A 21,733-nucleotide genomic window follows, 5' to 3' on the forward strand; every position below is an offset into this window, starting at 1 on the left:
TTGGATGATTTAAAAGAATACACCGTTGATCAATCAGAATCAACCGCTGATACGCGCAATGACTGCGTTCAGCAGAACGTTTATTTTGCGCTGTTGAAAGTTTTCTTCGCGCTGATTGGATTATACTTTTAGATCTAAAAAAATTATTCTATTTCAGCAAACAACAATTATAAAATGGTTGCAAAACTGTTGTATTCTGCTGAACGCAGCCAATATATTTTTATTTTTGTTGGTTTTATTAGTACTATAGAAGGGAAACGAAAAAAATCAACTTTCGATAGTTTCGCAATTGGACGTTAGATTTCTCAGTTGTCGCAATTACTTTTGAACCGCTTAGCTGTGCTTGCTATAAATTTAAATGGATAAAATGTTGTTATGAGATGTAAAGGATTAAATTGATTATTTGTTTATTTGGCTTTATTATTTAATTTTGTTCTTTTGATTTTATTCAAGTTCGAGTAATATAGTATCCACAATGACATTTCAAGTTCCTATTAAACTTTCATCGAGGAATCCTGGTGCTTCATATCCTCATGATTTACAATTGTATCAGAACGTACCATTTGGAGAGATAACGTTAGAAGAGCTACAAGAAATAAGTGAAACACGGCTCAAAGGTTAACTCTGAATTTTGCACCTTATTTCCTTTTATTTAGCATATTGTTATTTATATATTAATAAAATAATTTTTTTTATGATTAATGTGTTTTTGTGTGTTGTAGTTCTTTCTTTAGTCGAACGTATTCATTTACAAAAACTGACAATGTCGATATCACAACGCAAAATTGCCTTAGTTGAAGAGTTACACAAACAAGGGCTAGACGAATTTGAAAGATTGATTAAAAGCTCCGGATGCAAATCATGCACTGACATGGATATACGTGTTAGAAGAAGAGATCATATATCTCATTTTATATTAAGGTCCACAGTTGCTTTCAATGAATCCAAAAAGCGTTGGTTTTTTAAGCAAGAGGCAAGGCTATTCAAATGGAGATTTTCTTCATTAGATAATGAAGGAATCAGGCAGTTTATGTGCATTAATAATTTTGACTTTAGCCCAGTTAGTTATTGCTTGTTGTAATATTTAGATATAACTTTCTTCAAATCTTGGGTTAACAATATTTTCTGTTGGTTTTAGATTAGCCAAAATGAAAAAGAAAATATCAGAGAACATCTTCAAATGTCTCCCAATATTAATGATGTTGATAACACACAATTTTATAGGATACCTTTCTTTCACATAGCCAATTTAATTAGAAAGCGTAAAGTTTTTGTTACGCAAGGTGAAGCTTTTGTACCGGAACAAGAAATGGCATTTGTGTTTGTGTCATATTTCCGAAGAATTCTCATATCAAGTTTTGAAGTATAAATGTGATTACTATGAATCTGTCAATCAACTTACTATTTTCTATTCTGTTGTTATATTTCAGGTTGCACGTGAAATTAGAGCCAACTTATATAATGATGAAAGGTTTACTCATATCTTTACCTATTTAGAAAATAATATTCTTATTCAGAATACTGTATTACGAGAACAAGAGATGCAACAATATATTTCACTCAACAAGTTGGATGAGGTAAAAATTAATATTATAAATGCTTTTGTAATTAATAATGATTAAATCTAATGACAAAGCAATATCTTGTAATAAGTTTGACATGCTAAATCTTTGTAAAAAAAAAAGGTTTTACTATATATAGCTTGCAGAAACTTCTTATCCTCTGTGTATGAGAGTGCTTCACAAAGCGCTGAGGAAGGATCATCATCTTACACATGGTGGTAGAATACAATATTGTTTGTTCCTAAAGGGCATGGGACTTTCGTTGTCCGATGCAATGACTTTTTGGAAAGATGAATTCATGAAAATAATGGACGATACTGCATTTAAAGAACATATATATTACATAAGATTTAACTATGGGAAAGAAGGTAGTCGTCGAGATTATCAGCCTTATAAGTGTCTAAGAATTCTGGAATCAATTGTTGGACCTAGAGATTATCATGGATGTCCTTTTAAACATATGCTGCACGATACACTTGAAGAGGAACTTACTGATTGCGGTTTTAATGCATCGGGTAAGTATCCTAATATTAATTTATATGTAGAATCATAAAATTAATTCTTTTATGTATTAACTAATTTATTATCTAGAAAGATCAGCAATAATGAAATTGTCCAAGGACGGTCAATATTTTGCAGCATGTAATAAATATTATGAAATTAAACATGACTGTCTTAACGATACCTTGTTTGAACATCCAAATATATATTTTAATGAGAGTATGAAACATCGCACTGCACATCATCATGGTAAGATTTATTTGATTTTATGTATATCAAACAATTTACTATTTTGTATAAACTTTAAAATTATATTAAAATTAAAGATTCAGAAACAGGAGATGCATTTTAGTCATCAGAATCAGAACATTTGAAGAAGTTAGAACTATTAGGACCGTTACAAGTTATATTTAATATCATCAACAGTGTATATTTTTTATACAGATCCCTGAATGTAAATATATATATATGCTAATTTATTTAAAATTGAAATATAAAATATTTCTAAAATAATTTCTCAAGAGGGATAAGCAATTAACATTAGCTAATTTCATCTTGCTAATAACTTATTAAAGTTAATAAGTTTTTAGCAACTTTGTAATTTTAAATTCAGATTATCAACTCAATTACCATAATGAATGAACAATAAGCATTTCTTAACAGTGAAAAAAAATTATTTCCAATTTCAAAATTAAAATTTAATTATAGCGCTTTTAAGTTAATTTTAATAACTTATATATTTAAATAGCTCATATATTAAAATTTATGAAGCATAACGTGAAACATTGTAAAACCACGTGCATTGAAACATCTTTATACACACAATATTTTTAGTTAAAACGTACTTTAATTTATTTACTTTATTTAATTTATTAAATGAAATGTTTTTTTTACAATTAGATGATGAATTTAAAAATGTGTTTAGTGATAACGTGACTTTTTCCGTTTTTTCTTACAACAAAATAACAGGCTTAAGACAAAAACAGAAAGTATCACATAAAAAAAATGCCACGATACAACACAGTATAATTTACTATGTTTCATGATTTTTATTCTGTAGATTGCTGCGGCGATACGTAAGTACCGAATGATATATGTATGTACATTTAAGTGACAGAAGTAACGAGCAATATTTATGTACAAGTACATCGAATATAAACACTTAACACTCGCCACACCTTACACATTATTATCTTAGTTAATTCGTAACGTTGTACCGTTGTCTCATTAAATGCTATTTTAAGCAAGACTACATGATTGAAGAATACGGGAAATTTTTGGCACAGTTCGTCATCTTAATAGAAATAAAACGAGTTTGTTAAATAAATCCTAAATGTAGCTTATCAAGAAATACGGAAGAAATGCTTATAATCCTCATTATAATATTGCAGTCTGTAGTCAAGCAGTTGTTATACCAAATGTAAAAGTTGTTTTTAATCTAAAAAATATTCGATGTTTGACGTCAAAATGATATGTGTCGTGTAACACTAAGTCGATTCTCGCGCAATCCATCGTGAATCGAGTGCGTACGCAAAATTCAATTAATATCACGTTGCAGCCTGTAGCAATCTAATTATAGCCGATAATTATTGGCTTCCTATACACATACACGATAGAGAAACTATCATGCAATTTCAAAAGCGGGTTATATCACAAATTTAATAGCAGCGATGGATGCAGTAATGGATTTATGCAATACATATATTACAATTCTCTTTGTTTTTTAACAAAATCAAAATAGTTTTTATTTTACGTTCGCGCATATTATGAACAATCACCCCTGTGTACATTTGAGAAAACTAGAACTGTACTTTTTTCACTTTTGTAAATGCATTCTTCTCATTCACACGTTATTTTTTGTACACTCATACTTTCATTCTCTCACATTCTCTTCTGCGAACTCTTTATGTAGAAATAAAATATGTTAGTGGGCACATCGATAAAATCATCATTTATAACAAACAAGTCAAATTATAAAGTCTTATATTTTTTTTAATCATTTACGTATAAATATTGTTAAATATGTATATTAAAAATTTACTACATATTCCACGATTATTTTACACAGATTTGTTATTCTATCCCGATAATGACTTAAGTTGGTTAAGTAACTCCTTTTTTTCATTTTCAATGGACTCTTCTGGTATTTGAAGAGCTAATAAGGATGTAATAAAGTGATCCCTAATGCTTCTCTCATTTATCAAATCATGTTCCTTATCGGAAATGGAGATATGAACAAGAAAAAAGAGAAAGAAAAGGATGACATTGGATTAACCGTATTCTATAGGAGGATGAGTCACGGTGTCATTGTATAAAAATCTAAACTGACCTTAAACGTGTACTAAAAAATATAATTGCTTCTGTTCAAGCGAGAGGACCGATTTATCGGTGATGATTCCAATAAAGGTCAACCTCTGTGCGCTCGGGATATACTTTCGTTGACGCCTCCGTGACTCATTAATTCGGATCGTCAGTCGGACCAAACGCTGTTATTCTTGACGTAACGGACATTCGCTGCTATGTACGTGGAATCTATTTTTCATTAACAATGACTAAATAAATGATATTACTAATATGACAGAACACTTGCATTGCCGTTGGTTCGTCTTGCGTAAAATGCAAGAACTCTATCATCGTACCGTAAGATTTCAATGCCGAAGGAAGAATTGGAGAAATAAATATTCGTCGTATATTTACTGCTTCATGTGAATTCATAACGAATTAAATGCGTCGACGGACCGACTTCCTCGCCGAGAATGAATGCTATAATATACTGTCAATCGCGATGATTCACGCGCGCACACATACATTACTGATGGCAATTTATCAGACATGCATATCGCGTGTATCCTGATTACTCTGGCAAGTCCGATGCTCATATTTGTAAGAATAATCCCATTGGCGACAAATGAAACTGAAGACCAGCCGCGGTTTGCATTTACTGCCCACTTGCAATGTTAAACTGCGCGTAACGGTATCAATCGCAGAAGAATTTAGACGGATATCTCGTAAACGGCACACATCCTTTTCTCATTGGAGTATAAGACATGCAGACTACTCGGCGGCTCTCGTAGAATCTCCGTCCAGCCGCAGGATGGTGCGGAGACCGAAAAGGTGGGCTATACGGATATTTCATAGTTCATATCGTATACACTTGCACGGTCCGGTGTCGGTGTAGTTGGTCTTTGAGATCTCGGATCGTTGGGTGCCGAAACCATTTCCATGGAATCGGTCATTTCGAGAGCTCTGACGAAGGACATTGGTCGACGCCGTGCATCTCCCGAAGTTGGTGTGGTTGGTGTTGCCATCGTAGTCGCTTTTCGTTTAACTTGCGGCGACTGATGTGGTTGATGTGGCGGGAAGACGGGCACTCCACCTCTCAAGGCTGGATGATACGCTGCCCTAGGAGCGTTCGTCGTGTATTGCGATTGTTGAGTCGGGCTCGTGGGATTGGAGCGATAATAGTCGTACGGCGGAGGTCGATGGGAAGGTGATTGATGCGCTGTACTGCTCACCGCTCCTCCAGAAGGTGGACCTGGATAGCTGCCGGGAGAATTGTCTTTCCACATGTAAACACCGCGCTGCGGCGAACCAGCCAGTTCGCGTATATTGTCGACCGTGTTATTGGTTCTCGAATATGGATGATCCGTGCCCTGTCGTACAAGCTCGCTCTCTGACAAGAAACGCCGCTGTGGACTGTAACCAGTAATGACAGAACTGGGAACGCCGACTCCCGTATTTCCCTGCTGTACATCATAATACGTTGGCGCTTCGTTCACGCCTATGAAATCCGGCCGACGAACCTGCGTCGGTGTACCCGGGTTTGATCTGTAACAGACACAACGGATTTTAGATCTCACGGATCTTCCACGACTCAAGATGCTTTCAATAATTGACAAATGCACAGTACAGTGAACCAAGATGAATATGCAAGTGCTTGAGCATTGTAGCCATACAAATACGGCTCTGGCGAGACATACAGGAGAGAGAGCAGCGCATCATTCCTGTTAAGAATTTAGCATCTATTCAAGAAACAAAAGATAGCGAACCTAAGAAATATGTGTGTAGGAGCATCTTGTGTAATGTATGTATGTATGTGTATGTGTGTATGTATGTTATATGCGAATGTATATTTTACAACCATGTTTTTCTATATATACAAAGATATATGCAAGAAAGCATAATTGTAAACTACGGTATGTCCTCGTAGGATGAAGTTCGTGTTTACCTGCAGTAGGTTGCAACATGATGGTAGAAAGCAGCTCCTTGCAGTTACCACCCCCTGCAGTGGGACACAAACTTATCTATATACCATATATCTTATAATATGTACATGCAGAGAGACTAATCGTCTACAATATTTATTGTAAGCTACATTGCAATTTTCCTTTTTGACACGTTCCTTCGTCCTCCGGAAGGCGAGAACAGTGGTGACAGAAAAGGAGGAGAAAGAAGAGCAAGAGTGAGGTGTTTAACAATAGGGACAGGAGATCTTGACAAAACAGGCCGACATCATATCGAAGGATAACAAAAAGGATATCATAAGAGGAATATCGTTCACTTTGTGGCAGCGTGCTCAAGAGATGCATTGTAACTATTACTAGTGTGGCGCTTCCCTCTTGCTCTCTACATTGAGATAATTTTGTGCAATGTGAAAATCGCGATATATATAATTAGAGGTTACATAATAAATCTGAAATTGTAACAAGTATTTGAATATTTCTTATAAGAATCGATCAAATGTAAATAATCAGTCAATCAATCCTTCATTTTTTTTGTATCACGTGTAAATGTGTTGATATTAGAAGGTATTTCTTCAAATATATATCGGATTAATATATACTTTGATTTTTCTTTCAGTAATGCACAAGTATAATGTACCTTCGTATGGGACTGGATATGGCAAGTGGAGTGGGTACTCCAATAGCTTTGATACGTTGTTGCATCGTTGGGCTGGCACCACCCTGACGTTGAGGAACCGTGGCTGGCGAACCACTCGTCTCCGGTGATAACGGATCGGGTGTGTGACTTCGAGATCCGTTTATCCCTCTATGAACATGATGAATGTAAGTACTATGCTAGAGCATTTTGCATGTTAAAAATCCTGTCACTATCTATTGCAAATACCTTGGCCTTGGATGTGGACTGCCTCTAGGATAATGTATTGGATGGCGAAGCTGCGACGGCGGAGGATGCCTGGGAGATTCGTTGTTCTCCACAGGTGGCAGGAAGAAATTGCTTTTAGAGCCGTGTCTTTGCAACGGCGGCGTAGGTTCGCAGTCTGCAGATTGAGACGCTGTCGGTTCCATATCTGTGTCCGATCCGTCTCGTCCAGGTGATAACTATAAAGAAGAACCAACATTGTCATGGATCGAAAAAAGATATATCAAACAAAAAAAAATTTCTCTCTGCAATATACATTACTATATTTCCTATGAATATTAGGATCAGTTTGGATGAATGGGATATGTATAAACCATAGGAGGAAATCAGTAAAGGCATCTTAGGATTCTGGATTGATCAATACTGATAGATGAGGTATCATCGCTGCAACTCATAGTCTACAGATGTGAGAAAAAGACGTATAAATATATATGTTAATTTCTATAGTAAAACACTAAAATGTACTACGAAGCTAGTACTAGAAATTGCGTAACTGTTTACATTTACTCTAATAGTGGTACAACAATGTTGCTAGCCATGCTATACATGCTTGAAAACTGCAAAAGAGTGCTTATGTAAGCTTCGTCCAAATTTCCATTTGCTTAACTGTGTTAATAGTAAGAAGAATATAAATCATAATGGTTCAAGCATCAGATTCCGAATGGTGTTCATAAAGTAAGAAGATAAGCGAGACTGCGCTAGCTCTTACCTTATTGTAAGCATTTGAACTGGCATTTCTAACACCATTGCTGCTATCCATGTAGGTCTTTACCTGGTTCTCACTGCCTATAGTAGATATCTCTGATGCACACGCTCCACGTCGCTTGCCTGAATACTTATCAGATTTAAGTAAGCTGCAAATCACACAGAAAATTCATTATAACAAAATAATTTACGCATACAGAATTAATTTTACAATACCTTGGCTCCTTGCAATACCTTGGGTATTGTGGTCCAAATTGTGTGTGACAGCAATTGCGCAGACAACCTCGTGAAAAAGGATTGTAGCCCCCGTTAAATTTGCCTGTTACCTGAGGATCAAACTTTCAAAATGCGTTTCATCCGAAATATTTAATTTTCAGAAAACGAGAAAAAAAACCACAAGGAAACCACGCGCCTTATAGAAAATAACAATTTGCCAATTAGTAAGATATAAAAGGTGTGTGTGAAGCTGGCGTATCATTTTGTCAGAAACTCACTAATTATCGAGAGTTCTGGCTTTATTTTCAATAGTTTTATAGTTCTATATCGAATAAACTAATAGTTCTGCCCTTAAAAATGAAAAAAAGTGAAAAAACAAACTGAGACGCCAGGTTCATGCAACGTCTCACTTTGTCCTACATAAGTTTTGACCACATATTTTTCTAAGATTTTAAAAAATACATAGTTTTAAATGAATTCTAGAAAGAGTTCTGGTGATAAACAATGACATTTTTAATTTTTAATGATTTTTTTTCCCCCAAAAAAACTTTTATAGAAACAAAGATGACACGTTGGCTAATTTTCGACAATTCTGTGAATTTCTATTCTTTTCACTGTCGAAAATCGGCCAGCGTCTCATACATATTCCCTGAAAGGTGCCTTTCTAGGATAATAAAAATTGTTTAAAAAATTAACGTACAATTTATATCATCAGAACTCTTTGGAAAGCGTTAGGACACATTCAGAACTACACGAGAATTGCCATAGAACCCGCAGAACTGTCGGAAAACGGCCAGCGTCTCACACATATTTCCTAAAAGGCGCCTTTCTAGGGATTCAAAAAATTAACAAATAATTTATATTATCAAAGCTCTTTGGAAAACATTAGGATACATTCAGAATTACACTATAAGTACTATATATCTCACAGAACTGTCGAAAAACGGCCAGCGTATCACACATATTCCCTGAAAGGCGTCTTTCTAAGGTGATAAAAATTGTTTTAAAAATTAACAAATGATTTCTATTATCAGAACTCTTTGGAAAGCGTTAGGATACATTCGGAACTACACGAGAATTGCCATAGAATTTACAAAACTGTCGGAAATCGGTCAGCGTCTCACACATATTCCCTGAAAGGTGCCTTTCTAGGGTGATAAAAATTGTTTAAAAAATTAATAAATGATTTATATCATCAGAGCTTTTCGGAAAGCGTTAAGATACATTTAAAACTACACGAGAATTGCGATAGAATCCGCAAAATTTTCGGAAAACGGCCAGCGTCTCATATATATTCCCTGAAAGGCGCCTTTCTAGGGTGATACAAATTGTTTAAAAAATTAACAAATAATTTATATCATCAGAACTCTTCGGAAAGCATTAGGATACATTCAGAACTACACGAAAATTGCCATAGAACTCACGTATCCGGGATACCGCCAGTGTCCCCCACATATTAATCCCCAAAAGTCGCCTTTCTAGGGTGATAAAAATTGTTTAAAAAATTAACAAATAATTTATATCATCAGAACTCTTCGGAAAGCGTTAGTATACGTTTAGAACTACACCCTAATTATCATAGAACTCACGAAAATAGAACTGTCGAAAATTAGCCAGCGTCTCATCTTTGTTCCTATAAAAGTGATTTTTGGGGAGCGGGGGAATCAATAAAAATTGAAACTAACGTTATTTATCGCCAGAACTCTTTCTAGAACTCATCTACTATTATCTTTTAAAATCCTACAACAATCTGTCAAAGCTTGCGCAGGACAAAGTGAGACGCTGCGTGAACCTGGCGTCTCAGTTTGTTTTTTTGCTTTTAAGGGCAGAACTATTAGTTTAATCGCTCTAGAACTATAGAACTATTGAAATAAAGCCAGAACGCTTAATAATTAGTGAGTTTCCACGAAATGATACGCCAGCTTCACACACACTGTAAAATGTTCAACACAATTGCTAAACTATTTCTAATAATGTTAAACAAATGCATTTTATTTGTCTCTAGTTAAAGGACATAATGCATTTCGAATGTCTAGACTTTTTTCAGCATATAAATTGATGGTGAAAAAATGCTTTTAGAACATCGTAGAATAGCTTAAAATTTGAGTCTTTCAATACTGAACATTATGCCATCTCTAACTAAAAAAATAAAATTTTGAAAGTCTGCTCCTCACCTGTTCGTTCGTAGTACGTCCTCTGGAAACGAGGACCACATGAAAGCCGGTCAATCCAAAGATTGGAATGAATAAGAGCATTACCACTCCCATGAGTATGAGTCTATACTAAGATTAAGGATCTCATAAAATCAATATTGAATGTATAGATTTTTTTTTGGCTGAACTTTGCATCAGTTTTTCTCTTTTTTTTTCTTCAACACGAAGAAAAAAAGAGAAAAGATGAACCATGCAAGAAGTTCAGCTGAAAAGAATAAATTTTATAATTCTTAAATGCAGCATTTTACTTTGGAAATTATTTTCTATGTAAAGGATACGCAACAATGGTATTAACTTCACTCAGCTGCTCTTTATGCTCCAGTAAGTAATATAGACAGAGCCCAAATATACTGAGCATGTGAAAACTGAGCGACAGAAGAAAAAAGAAGAAGTATCTGTAATTCCTCCTACCAATGCAGTTGTTCACCCATGGGCAGTGATGATCAAATGTCTAAAAATAAATTATTCTCATTAAACTTTTCTCTTATAATCTGTCCTAACAAATATTAACAAAAAGAAACGTACCTCGATACAGTGATTGCAGACGCTGCAGTGTGAGCAACGTGGAGGTCGATAAAATTTACAGGTGACGCACCACTTCATGCGTACAGTGATGCCATTGATTTCCACGCTTTTGTATAATGGAGCTCGAAAATCATCCTCCCGATCTTCGTCAGGAGGTGCTTTAATGAAAAACCATATTGCTCCAGATTCGTGGCTGCATTTCCATTGCAGGCATAATGCACATGAGGTATCATTTTATCCTTGTTCACAGAATATTAAACAAGAATAAAATGATCATGTGTATTATGGATGCAATGGAATGTGTAGCCTGTGTCTTGCCATAAGTATCATAAACATATTTCATGTAGTGAACTCTACAACATATTGGAAAACTAATGAGGGAAAATTCTGCTCGACAAGAATGAATAGAAAGAAATACTTGCATATGGAGATTATGTCTTGCATGTATTATTTGAGCTACGAAACACATTGAAACATTAGAAAATGTAATACATAGAAAAACAAAGAGTACATCCCTAGGCTAACTTGCCTGTATTTACAGTGTAAGCATATAAGTTTTGCAGTATGTTATATAGAGTTCACTAGGTTCATGTTTACCTTTTGGTATAACACCAGGATCCATAAACGTCGCCAGCGAGAAATTTATCACCACGAAGAAGGTAATAACTCCTTGCAGAATCGGTACCCATAAGCCCCACCGAGAGACATAGTAGTTCCAGCACCTGTGAACACGGAACATGTGAGACTCAGCGATATCCTCCGAGGACGAAGGAGAGAGTTCGGTCTCGACGAACGTGGCTCGTGCACGAGTCGCGGGTGGCGGCGGTGTGGAGGAGAGAGAGACAACTTACGGGAAGATGAAGAAGAGTGCCGTGGAGATGAGTAGGACAATCCACGCGAACGTAGCTGGCAGAGGCCTCGTTTTCACATCGCATTTCGGCATTCTGCACGCTCCGCTCTTTCGGTGGCACACGATCAGCGCAAATCACTGACGGACAAGATTTCTGCTAGCAGGAAATATGGCCGCGTCCATCGCGAGTTCGACTCACTTGCGACACGTACGGCAATGGATCGCGGCAAGGGCGGCCGCGCATTCTAGCTGCCGTTCGGGCGTCCGTGACGCAACGCCGATCACCGATGTGGGAACCCTGGTCCCGGTCACTCGCGTGTCATCCCGGCGCGAAACGTCGGCGGCTTTCTATCAATATTTAACGGTCAGCTCACGTATGGGTATCGGAGCGACGAGGTAGTATACTACCTCGATGACATACATACATATATAGCGATGCATCTCGCTCCTTCGCATTCGCTGAATCTCGTGCGGCAGCGCGCGTGTCAATCCCCTCTTCGCCGTATTGCTCCGTATGTTCTGTATTTTGCCCTGCGTTTTTCTGACTTGCGAATATTCACCAGAATATAACTGATGAAAATTTCAGGACGAATTTGATTTTTTAATTGTATTTACATTTATTTTTTTCAATATATTTATAATATGTACTATATTTAATATGTTATAAATATTAGATATATATATATATATAATATATTTATGTGTGTATTTATTATTCATTGTTTAGTACAGTCTTAAGAAGTCATGAACCAATCAAAGGGCCATTAGCGTCTTAATAAAGGGCTGCCGCAGACAAAATTTCTGTAACAGTAACCTTAAGACATGATCTTAAGTTAATGAGCCAATCAGGATACCGCTTTAGATCTATGTATTCTAATGGAAATAGAAATAGCAGTAAACTTATCTATAAGATGAGTTTCAACCGGTTGAAATTCACCTTATAGAACGAGGTTATAGGCCAGTTTCACCAACGTCAATTACTTTATTCGCCGATTAACTTTGAGTATTGCCAACTGCTAAACTGAAAACTCATCTCTAATCTAATTTCAAAAGTATGTATTTGTAAAAAATAGTCAAATATATTTACATTTTAATATTTTATTCATTATCTCCACACAACTTTTTCTTTACTATTACTAACAAGAATAAGAGAAAGACAGATTTTTAAGTCTTGCTGTTGGTTATTCTGGTGATGAAGTTAATCGACGGATAAGCTTAACTGGCGTGGATGAAACTGGTCCTATGGATAAGTTTACTGTTATGTCTATTTCCGTTAGATTATGTAATCTAAAGCAGTATCCTGATTGGGAAATTGTTCGTGGAGCTGCAGATAGCTAACAAACACGATCATGACGTCATTAGATGCATCCAGAAGCACGACCGCTCACTAAGAGCTCAATGAGCTCTTTTTGTTTGGTCTACATTTTTAGATCTAATGGAATATGTCAATCAAATGCAAGTGCTCACTGAGCGCTCAATGAGCGGTTAACGTTCTAAATGCACCCATATTGCATAACATGTAATGCATAAAAAAATAAACCAATCAAAGTCTTTCTTTTCTTTCCATAAAATAAAGAACTCTGGTTGGTTCAATTTCTTATGTCTCATGTGTTATGCGTTATGCAAGAGTCTGTGGTCTCTGTTTTAGCATTTACAGGACCTCTATTCTTGAAAAGTATCACATACGAAAAACTAGGGAAATGCTATATATAACACTGACATTTTTGTCAGTGCAATTTAGTGTTCGAACAAACAAAACTAGTTAGGCAGCAAAAAATTACAAAATGGTGGATAAAGAAAGACTAAAATTATTTATTATAAATGAATTATTAGAAACAAGTAGCAGCGATAATGAAGTAGAAGATATGTTATGTGTAATAAAAGAAGAAAGACCAAAAGTTAAAAATTATGTAGACATGAATGAATACTCGGACAAAGTATATAATTATATATAAAAAGCAAATACTTTTGATAATAAAAATATGTATGTTTACTATCATTAGTTGTATTATACGTTATTTTTATTGATCATGTTAGAGCTCTATGATATAATAACTTATTTCTTCCAAATTTAGAGAGCCTCTCAAGAAAAGATTTTCTGGATTAAAATTTATATAAATAAATCTATTTTATAAAATATCATTTCTTTTATTTAATTATTTTACTTTTTCAAGTATTGTCCGTACAAGAAATTCTTAACGTTAATGCCGCTTATTAATAAAGATATTTACATTATGTATTATATGTATCGATTTTTTTTTATATATCAATAACTTTTATTAATTATATTAATAATTAATAATTCAATAATATTATTCATTTTCTCTTGCAAAATAAATGATAATGATTATTTATATAACGTTTATATCAATAGATTTTTCTACTTGTACAATTTTGTACGCTTGCGTAAGTTTTACATGTCAAAAGCACAATATTGCTCCAAAGTATTATACTTGTCTCAATTTTTGTACATATCTTTTTCATACGCCTAAATCGCGTTCTAATTCTACTATACGAAAATCATTTACATATGTAAATATATGTATTTAAAACGTGAGATCTGAATTTTTCGAAATGGCGCGTGAAAAGTCCTTCACAAAGTCTGCGGAAGTGATGTTTGCGCGAAACGAAGCTGCGATTGGTCGTGATACACGTGACAATCTCATTCGTCACTTCCGTTTCGCGGGTAAATTACTCAGGTAACGTTTTTAATTGTGCTGGTTACTTGTGTAGCGTCAAGTGAAATTGGAGAAAAAATACGTTGCTGCAACTGCGACGCTTTCAGAGTGTCCAAAGAAGCAACATGCATGTTCTCAAGCGCGGTAATTTACATCAAACTGAACAAATACACTCTCAGAACATCCTTAACAGATACACTCTCAGAACATTATTTGACATATCCTCGCGCGAAACTTTGTTTCGTTGATCTTTTCTCTTTCAATGTCTCTTTTATTTGTTGTCAGATGGACGTAAAGAGCCTGTGTATTTCGACAAGATAACTGGAAGAATTGAAGCACTATGTTACGGTCTGGATATGAATTATGTGGATCCAGTAAGCGTTTACACATGTATCTTTATAATGATGAAAGAAAGGGGAATCTTGTTCCATATCAATTTTTCATTGATTTATATATTAATGAATGTTTTCCTGAAAGTCAAGTTTATTATAACTTATAAAATTGTTAGATTAAGAGAAATGCGTTACTGTATTTATTTTTTATTGTACTTTTCTCTTACAGTCTGCGATTGCACTTAGGGTTATAACCAATTTATGTTCTGGAGTGACAACAAGCGAATTGGATAACTTGGCAGCTGAAACTGCAGCGATTATGATTAATCAACATCCAGATTATGCAACCTTAGCAGCTAGAATTGCTATATCCAATCTACACAAGCAGACAAAGAAAGTTTTTAGTGGTGAGATATTATTAATTGTCGATATTACATTGTTTATCAATATTTGAAGATTTATTATTAACACTTTATATCTCTCAGAGGTGATAGCTAATTTGTATCATGCAAAAAGCTCGATCACGAATGAACACTTGCCTATAATCAGTGAGAAATATTATCAAATTATCCAAAATAACGCAGACAAATTGAATTCTGCAATACTATATGATAGAGATTTTAATTATAGTTACTCTACATTTAAAATGCTTGAGAGTGATCATCTATTGAAATTGAATGGAAAAGTTGTTGAAAGACCACAGCACATGTTAATGCGAATTGCTGTAGCTATTCACGGTGAAGACATTGATAAGGTTATCGAAACGTACAATTTTATGTCAAAACAATATTTCATATACACTGCACAGACAATAGATACCGCATGTACCATTACACAACAAATGGCTAGGTGATTATCTTCATTAATGAGTAACTAAATTTATTAGATGTTGTATTATATATTATTAATATATTATTAAGTAAACAATATTTTTACAGCACTTTTTTATTGACAATGTCTGGCGATAGCATAGATGGAATATTAGATACGTTGGAAAGATTTACTGTTCTTTGTGATTATAATGGTGAAATAGGATTTAATGTACACTGCATTCGAGCAAAGAATACACCTATTAGGGGTACAGGAGGCGTGTCAAACGGATTAGTGCCTATGTTAAAAACATATGATACATCTATTGGAACTGTCTCTAAAAATGGCAAAAATGAGGGGCCGATTACTGTATATTTAGAACCATGGCATTCCGATATTTTTGAGTTTTTGGATCTTAAAAGGAGTATTGGTTATTATCTTTTATTAATATTTTCTTTTCATACTTATTTTGATAAATAAAGATATATGAATAATCTTTTTAAACAACTATATTATAGGTGAGGAGCAATTGAGGGCAAAAGGCATGTGTTATGGATTATGGACTCCAAATTTATTTATGAAACGTGTTTTTGATGATGATGTGTGGAGTCTAATGTGCCCACATGAATGTCCTGGATTAATTGAAGCTTGGGGTGATGAATTTGAAACATTGTATACCAAGTAATTGATTATGCATTTCTAATATAATTTAAAAAATGACATTGAATTTATATAATTTCTCAAGAATGTATATTCCTATTTAGATATGAACAGGAAGGACGTTTTCGAAGACAAGTCAAAGCAAGGGAGTTGTGGCTTCTCATTATTCAGATACAATGTGAAACAGGAGTGCCATACATAGTTTTTAAAGATCATTGTAATTATAAATCAAATCATCAGCATTTAGGCACAATTAAATGCAGCAGTTTCTCTACCGAAGTAGTTCAGTATTCGAGTTCGGATGAAATTGCCATGTGTAATACAGCTTCAATCGCTGTCAATATGTTTGTAAATTCTACTAAGAAAGTTTTCGACTTTTACAAACTTAAAGAAATAGTGAAAATTGTCACCCACAATTTGGATAAAATGATTGACATTAATGTTTACCCTCTTCCAGAGGCAAAATTATCATGTGATAAACATAGATCTATTGGTAAGCTATTCCCGTTTAATTCGCATACTTTATGCATTACTTTTCTTAAACTCATTTTTAAAACTTTAGGTATTGGTATACAAGGATTAGCAGATGCATTTATTTTAATGAGATATCCTTTTGAAAGCAAAGAAGCTAATGAACTCAACGTTCAAATTTTTGAGACTCTCTATTATGGCGCTCTAGAAGCCAGTTGCGAAATAGCTACTGAAAAAGGTCCGTATGAGTCATATAAGGGTAGTCCAATCAGTGAAGGTGTAAGTATAATCAAGAAAAATGTTTTCTGTCATCTACTATTGATTTGTTGTGAAAGTTATTTACGTTTGAAAATGCAAATTCTTTTGTAGATCCTCCAGTTCGACATGTGGCGTGTGAAACCGACAAATTTATGGGATTGGGATATTTTAAAGGCAAAAATTGCTACACATGGATTACGCAATTCCTTGTTAATAGCTCAAATGTCAGATGCATTTATGGCACAAATGTTGGAAAATAATATGTCAGTTGAGCCATATATGAGCAACATTTATACGATACATGCATTATCAAAACAATTCTCAATTATTAAACCACGTTTGCTACGAGATCTAATTGAGAAAAGTCTTTGGGATGAAAACATGTGTAATAAAATTATTTTGAATGGCGGATCTATACAAGTAAATATTTATTGTTTAATTTAACTGTATTATAAATAGATTGCATATTAAATAATTTATATATAATATATATGTTTATCATATATATTTTTTAAAAATAGATATTAAACATTAATAAACTCTTTCTCTCTCTCTCATTTGCAGAATATTGAGGAGATACCTGAAGATTTAAAACTGCTTTATAAAACGGTTTGGGAAATGCCACAAAAAACGATTTTTGAAATGGCAACTTCTCGTGGACCTTTTATTGATCAATCACAATGTTTAAATGTTCATATGATTGATCCATTAGAGAAGCTTACATCCATGCACTTTTTTGCTTGGGAAAGTGTAAGTATAAAATGTACATTACACAATTATTTTTAAATTATACGAATTATAATAATTCAAAAATATATATTTTTAGGGTTTGAAATCCAGTATGCATCGTCTTGTAACTGATGACAATAATATAAAATAAATAAGAATATAAAAAAATATATTTCCAAAGAAAACTGAAAACAATGCAAGAAAATATAGATACAGAATTTACATAAATATGGAAAAGTGAAAATTTTAAAAATAAGATATTACAATAAAAATTGTATTTTGAAATAAAAAAATAAATAAATAATAAAAATGTTTTTATTAATACGTGAAAATATTAAATGTATATGTGTATATAGCGATAAAGAGAAAAAGATCTGCTATGTTGGCGGTATTGGATTCTAGTGAATTCTAGTCCAATAGAGCGATAAACACGAAAAAATTATTAGGTTAGTCTCAAAGTCCAATCTAAAAGTTTAATTAAAGTTATCTTTTTAAAATGAAGACTTCGCGAGCCAAAAAAGCCCGGAAGACTCTTGGATTTTATGTGAATAATTATAAATTTCATCAACCTTTTCAAGTCCTTATTGATGGTACATTTGCATTTGCGGCATTACAGGTTAGCTGTACACGCGTTATTTTCTATTCATTATTTAGATTTTACAATATTATTTAATGTTTAATTTATTTTATTCACCATCTATATGTGCCTTATTATTTTTTAGAACAAATTTAATATACAAGAGCAACTTGCAAAGTACTTCCAGTCTGAAATAAAGTTGCTAACAACAGCATGCATCATCTCAGAAACTGAGAAACTTGGTATATTTTCTCCAGCAGTTAACGGTGCTACGCAAATCGTGAAACAATACGCTATACATAGATGTGGACATGAAAAGAAACCAATAAATGGTTCAAAATGTTTTTTATCTATGATAGGAAAAGATAATAGTGTAAGGTATGTATATATGAATATATTTGAAGGTTAAACATAACCACCAAGAGTTTTTGCTTTATTATATCTTTATTATATTTTACTCATAGACTTCTCTTGTTTACTATCTTTGACTATTTCCTTACTAGTATGGACATTTTTGTATAACAGTTTATTTATATTGCAAGATCATTATTTTGTAAATTGACATAAATATACTGAAGAGGACTCAAAGCAAGGGTCGAAACATCTGTTCAAAATTATTAATATAAAATATTTTTTACACACAGTCACCTATTGTTGGTTTTAATTGGATTAAACCTCTTGTATTATATTTTGTTTACTTTCAATAAATTTGAACTTAAAATTTGCAGAAAATATTGAAATATCAAAGATTTAAGAAATATAAGCATTAAAAAATGACTTTCAATTTTTATATTTTAAAAAATTTTTGATATTTCTTTGAAAAATAAAAGTTTAAATTCATTTAAATTAAAAAAATATTTTTGTAAGCTAAACATATATATATTTATTAAGTAAATATATCTATCTGTATATATATCTGATATATATATCTGTTTATTACAATCAATATAAAGACAATAAATTTAGTTGTGTTCTATAGTCTTTGCTGAAACAATTAGAAGAATCAGGAAGAAATTGACTTTAGAACATTTGTTGTGTATTCAAAATGCAGTAATGAGAAAATAAGAAAGTTACTTTCAATGTAAATGCTAAATATGTTATAAATATGGTTGTCACCTTTGTCACCTTTTAACTAGTGTTCCAGTGAAAATTTCACATCCAGAGATTGATAACTAGTTCTAAAATTGGCAAAATTAAAATTGTTTTGTAGAATTCTTTAAAAACAAGATCAGATCACATGCTCTAGCAAAAAATATCTTTTAAAAATCTAAAAGAAAATCGACGTGTGCACTTAAAAAAAAGTCACTAAAATTTTAACCGGTTAACTGAAGATTTGGTAAAAAAGCTAGAGTTTCTGGCCAAAATCCAGAAAAGTGGGAACTATAGTTGTAGGCTAAATTGTTTATTTTGGAATAAGAGTGAAATATTTTTTTATTTTGATGAATTTTTGTAATATTTTTCAAAATGATTTTAGTTTATATATGCTAACATATATAAAAGATTATTTCATATTTATTAATATTTTCGTCATTTTGAGTTACATGTACCTCCTCAAATACTAATACTAATACAATACTAATAAATAAATGATTTAATATATCAAGATCATATATTAGAAAAAATGTTTTTAAAATAAAACTATACTTTTTATAGATACATTGTTGCAACACAAGATCGTGAACTTCAGGATAAATTGAGGATAATTCCAGGAGTTCCATTAATTTATTTACATGGAAAAGTACCTACATTAGACTCTCCTTCAGAGGCGAGCCGTAAACATGCTGAAGCTATGCAGAAAGGTTTAGGTATGTCTATATGGGAAAAAGAAAATGTAAAAGTATTGCGAAAGCAAGCAGGACTAGAAGAGAAAGAAACTAAATTGAAAAAGAAAAGGAAAAAAGGAGGACCAAATCCGCTTAGTTGTTTGAAAAAAAAGAAAAAACCCGAAACAATATTGAAGAAAAATGGTACAAAGTCTGGCAAGGTCAGAAAAAGAAAAATTAAAATAGCGCCACACATTAAAGAGGCTTTACTAGCAGAGTTGAAGAATAAACATACTACATAAAATGGTACGCATGTAAATCGTGCAAATTTTGAATATGTATTCTGTGAATACAACATATAAAAAGTAAAATCGTTAAAAAATTAAAAACTTGGAAAACAAAATGCTTTTTTTCATTCAATATCTTATCGACTTGAAAAAATAATTATATATTTAAAAACATTACTAAGTATACATACACGCACTCACACGCATGTATATATACACTAAGCACACGCACGCACGCACGCACGCACGCACGCACACACACACACACACACACACACACACACACACACACACACACACACACACAGAGAGAGAGAGAGAGAGAGAGAGAGAGAGAGAGAGTGTGTGTGTTTCTTAAAGTCCCCTCATCATATGATATTATTTCTGATAAAAAACTGAGTTTTTTTATCAAAAAAGTCCTCTACCATTATGCAACTTAATGGTTAATAGTTGGGCGGTCGGATATGTGCTTATTCTGCAATCTTTAGAAATTAATATTTCAACATTGCGAAAATAGTAGAGGACTTATCAACTCAGTTTTTTATCAGGGACAGCGCTATATGATTCATGGTTTTCAGAAAGAAACCTAATCCTGTATATACTTTTATGGTAGATTTAAATAGACATCATATTTCTTAGTCACCACACATAAATAAATTTTAATTGTAACTATAAATATATCGACCAATATAAACACTCTCACAGCTGTGTATTCTAAGATCATAATTTTGATTGTGGCTGATTGACTTAAGATTATGATTAAAATTTCCTTACGTGTGTTGACCTTTATGATCATTTTAAACCTGAAATGTTTAGTTTTCATAGAAAAATCTTCCATAATTCTTCAACTTTACATTAATAAAATTCTGTTATAATCAACCGAAATGATTCTTATTTAAAATAAATAATTTATAGTGTTTGATTTCGTCAACGGAAAAATAGCGACGCACGCTATTTTTAATTATATTTGATATTATTTAAATATGAAAAAACTAAGAAAAAGAAATAACAAAAAGTCCTCATTTCAGAAAAAAATGTATATTAATCTTTTAATACGATTATTAAATAACGTTGTATAATGTCTTAGATCTTAACATACAGTTGAACACATGAATCTGGAATTAGGAATTTCCATATATATGTATATATATGTATGTATGTATATATTTTATATATATATATATATATATATATATATAGAAATGATAAAAATGTTGGAAAATAATCTTTTCGATGTAGGTGATATAATATTATTTACAATATTACCTGTTTAAGAACTTCCAGACAATATTTAATACTATATTACCATAGTATACATTTATTAGATCATCATAGTTGAGTAGTGGTAGATCTATATTTTCAGAGTTACTATTTTTTTCTTTGCAAAAAATTAGTTTTTTAAAAAAAATTTATACATATATGAAATATTATAT

At 32.9% G+C, this 21,733-nt stretch overlaps 4 protein-coding genes across 11 annotated transcripts; 3 read left to right on the top strand and 1 right to left on the bottom strand.

Moving 5' to 3' along the window:
- Positions 1-246: 246 nt before the first annotated feature.
- Positions 247-2,479, top strand: LOC108755706 (DNA primase large subunit-like). 2 transcript variants are annotated; one of them, XM_018498895.1, is made up of 7 exons: positions 247-617; positions 723-1,060; positions 1,139-1,363; positions 1,431-1,577; positions 1,702-2,077; positions 2,154-2,312; positions 2,390-2,479. In XM_018498895.1, the coding sequence occupies exons 1-7, from the start codon at positions 476-478 to the stop codon at positions 2,413-2,415; spliced, it is 1,413 nt and encodes a 470-aa protein (XP_018354397.1). In that variant the 5' UTR covers positions 247-475; the 3' UTR covers positions 2,416-2,479. The 2 variants fall into 2 exon arrangements, with proteins under 2 accessions (XP_018354397.1, XP_018354396.1); XM_018498894.1 differs by having other exon boundaries at positions 2,154-2,479.
- Positions 2,480-3,118: 639 nt separating this feature from the next.
- Positions 3,119-12,218, bottom strand: LOC108755704 (palmitoyltransferase ZDHHC5). Of its 7 annotated transcripts, none has more exons than XM_018498887.1 (11): positions 11,737-12,218; positions 11,483-11,607; positions 10,886-11,028; positions 10,639-10,811; positions 10,322-10,424; positions 9,572-9,625; positions 8,148-8,257; positions 7,936-8,080; positions 7,191-7,405; positions 6,945-7,112; positions 3,119-5,891 (listed from the first exon to the last, which is right to left on the bottom strand). In XM_018498887.1, exons 1-11 carry the CDS (start codon positions 11,826-11,828, stop codon positions 5,183-5,185), a joined length of 2,037 nt encoding a protein of 678 aa, XP_018354389.1. In that variant the 5' UTR covers positions 11,829-12,218; the 3' UTR covers positions 3,119-5,182. The 7 variants fall into 7 exon arrangements, with proteins under 7 accessions (XP_018354389.1, XP_018354392.1, XP_018354388.1 ...); XM_018498890.1 differs by having other exon boundaries at positions 7,999-8,080; positions 10,886-11,043; XM_018498886.1 differs by having other exon boundaries at positions 10,886-11,043.
- Positions 12,219-14,424: 2,206 nt separating this feature from the next.
- Positions 14,425-17,857, top strand: LOC108755703 (ribonucleoside-diphosphate reductase large subunit-like). Its single transcript, XM_018498885.1, has 11 exons — positions 14,425-14,557; positions 14,699-14,787; positions 14,975-15,152; positions 15,231-15,594; positions 15,684-15,985; positions 16,074-16,236; positions 16,320-16,708; positions 16,778-16,965; positions 17,056-17,364; positions 17,509-17,694; positions 17,771-17,857. The coding sequence occupies exons 1-11, from the start codon at positions 14,539-14,541 to the stop codon at positions 17,822-17,824; spliced, it is 2,241 nt and encodes a 746-aa protein (XP_018354387.1). The 5' UTR covers positions 14,425-14,538; the 3' UTR covers positions 17,825-17,857.
- A 249-nt stretch (positions 17,858-18,106) lies between these two features.
- Positions 18,107-20,320, top strand: LOC108755713 (rRNA-processing protein UTP23 homolog). The gene is made up of 3 exons (XM_018498905.1): positions 18,107-18,289; positions 18,396-18,628; positions 19,904-20,320. The coding sequence occupies exons 1-3, from the start codon at positions 18,170-18,172 to the stop codon at positions 20,313-20,315; spliced, it is 765 nt and encodes a 254-aa protein (XP_018354407.1). The 5' UTR covers positions 18,107-18,169; the 3' UTR covers positions 20,316-20,320.
- Positions 20,321-21,733: the final 1,413 nt, after the last annotated feature.

Source organism: Trachymyrmex septentrionalis, unplaced genomic scaffold (assembly GCF_001594115.1).
Source record: "Trachymyrmex septentrionalis isolate Tsep2-gDNA-1 unplaced genomic scaffold, Tsep1.0 scaffold9, whole genome shotgun sequence".
NCBI lineage: Eukaryota > Metazoa > Arthropoda > Insecta > Hymenoptera > Formicidae > Trachymyrmex > Trachymyrmex septentrionalis.

Coding starts and splice junctions, on each gene's coding strand:
- LOC108755706 (XM_018498894.1), top strand. CDS start 476: ATGACATTTCAAGTTCCTATTAAACTTTCATCGAGGAATCCTGGTGCT. Junction 618..722: donor AAGTGAAACACGGCTCAAAG/GTTAACTCTGAA, acceptor TGTGTGTTGTAG/TTCTTTCTTTAGTCGAACGT. Junction 1,578..1,701: donor CACTCAACAAGTTGGATGAG/GTAAAAATTAAT, acceptor TACTATATATAG/CTTGCAGAAACTTCTTATCC.
- LOC108755704 (XM_018498886.1), bottom strand. CDS start 11,828: ATGCCGAAATGCGATGTGAAAACGAGGCCTCTGCCAGCTACGTTCGCG. Junction 11,608..11,736: donor GCACTCTTCTTCATCTTCCC/GTAAGTTGTCTC, acceptor CCGTGTTCACAG/GTGCTGGAACTACTATGTCT. Junction 10,812..10,885: donor TCTGCAATCACTGTATCGAG/GTACGTTTCTTT, acceptor ATTTATTTTTAG/ACATTTGATCATCACTGCCC.
- LOC108755703 (XM_018498885.1), top strand. Junction 15,595..15,683: donor ATTACACAACAAATGGCTAG/GTGATTATCTTC, acceptor ATATTTTTACAG/CACTTTTTTATTGACAATGT. Junction 16,237..16,319: donor TTTGAAACATTGTATACCAA/GTAATTGATTAT, acceptor ATTCCTATTTAG/ATATGAACAGGAAGGACGTT.
- LOC108755713 (XM_018498905.1), top strand. CDS start 18,170: ATGAAGACTTCGCGAGCCAAAAAAGCCCGGAAGACTCTTGGATTTTAT. Junction 18,290..18,395: donor TTGCATTTGCGGCATTACAG/GTTAGCTGTACA, acceptor ATTATTTTTTAG/AACAAATTTAATATACAAGA. Junction 18,629..19,903: donor GGAAAAGATAATAGTGTAAG/GTATGTATATAT, acceptor TACTTTTTATAG/ATACATTGTTGCAACACAAG.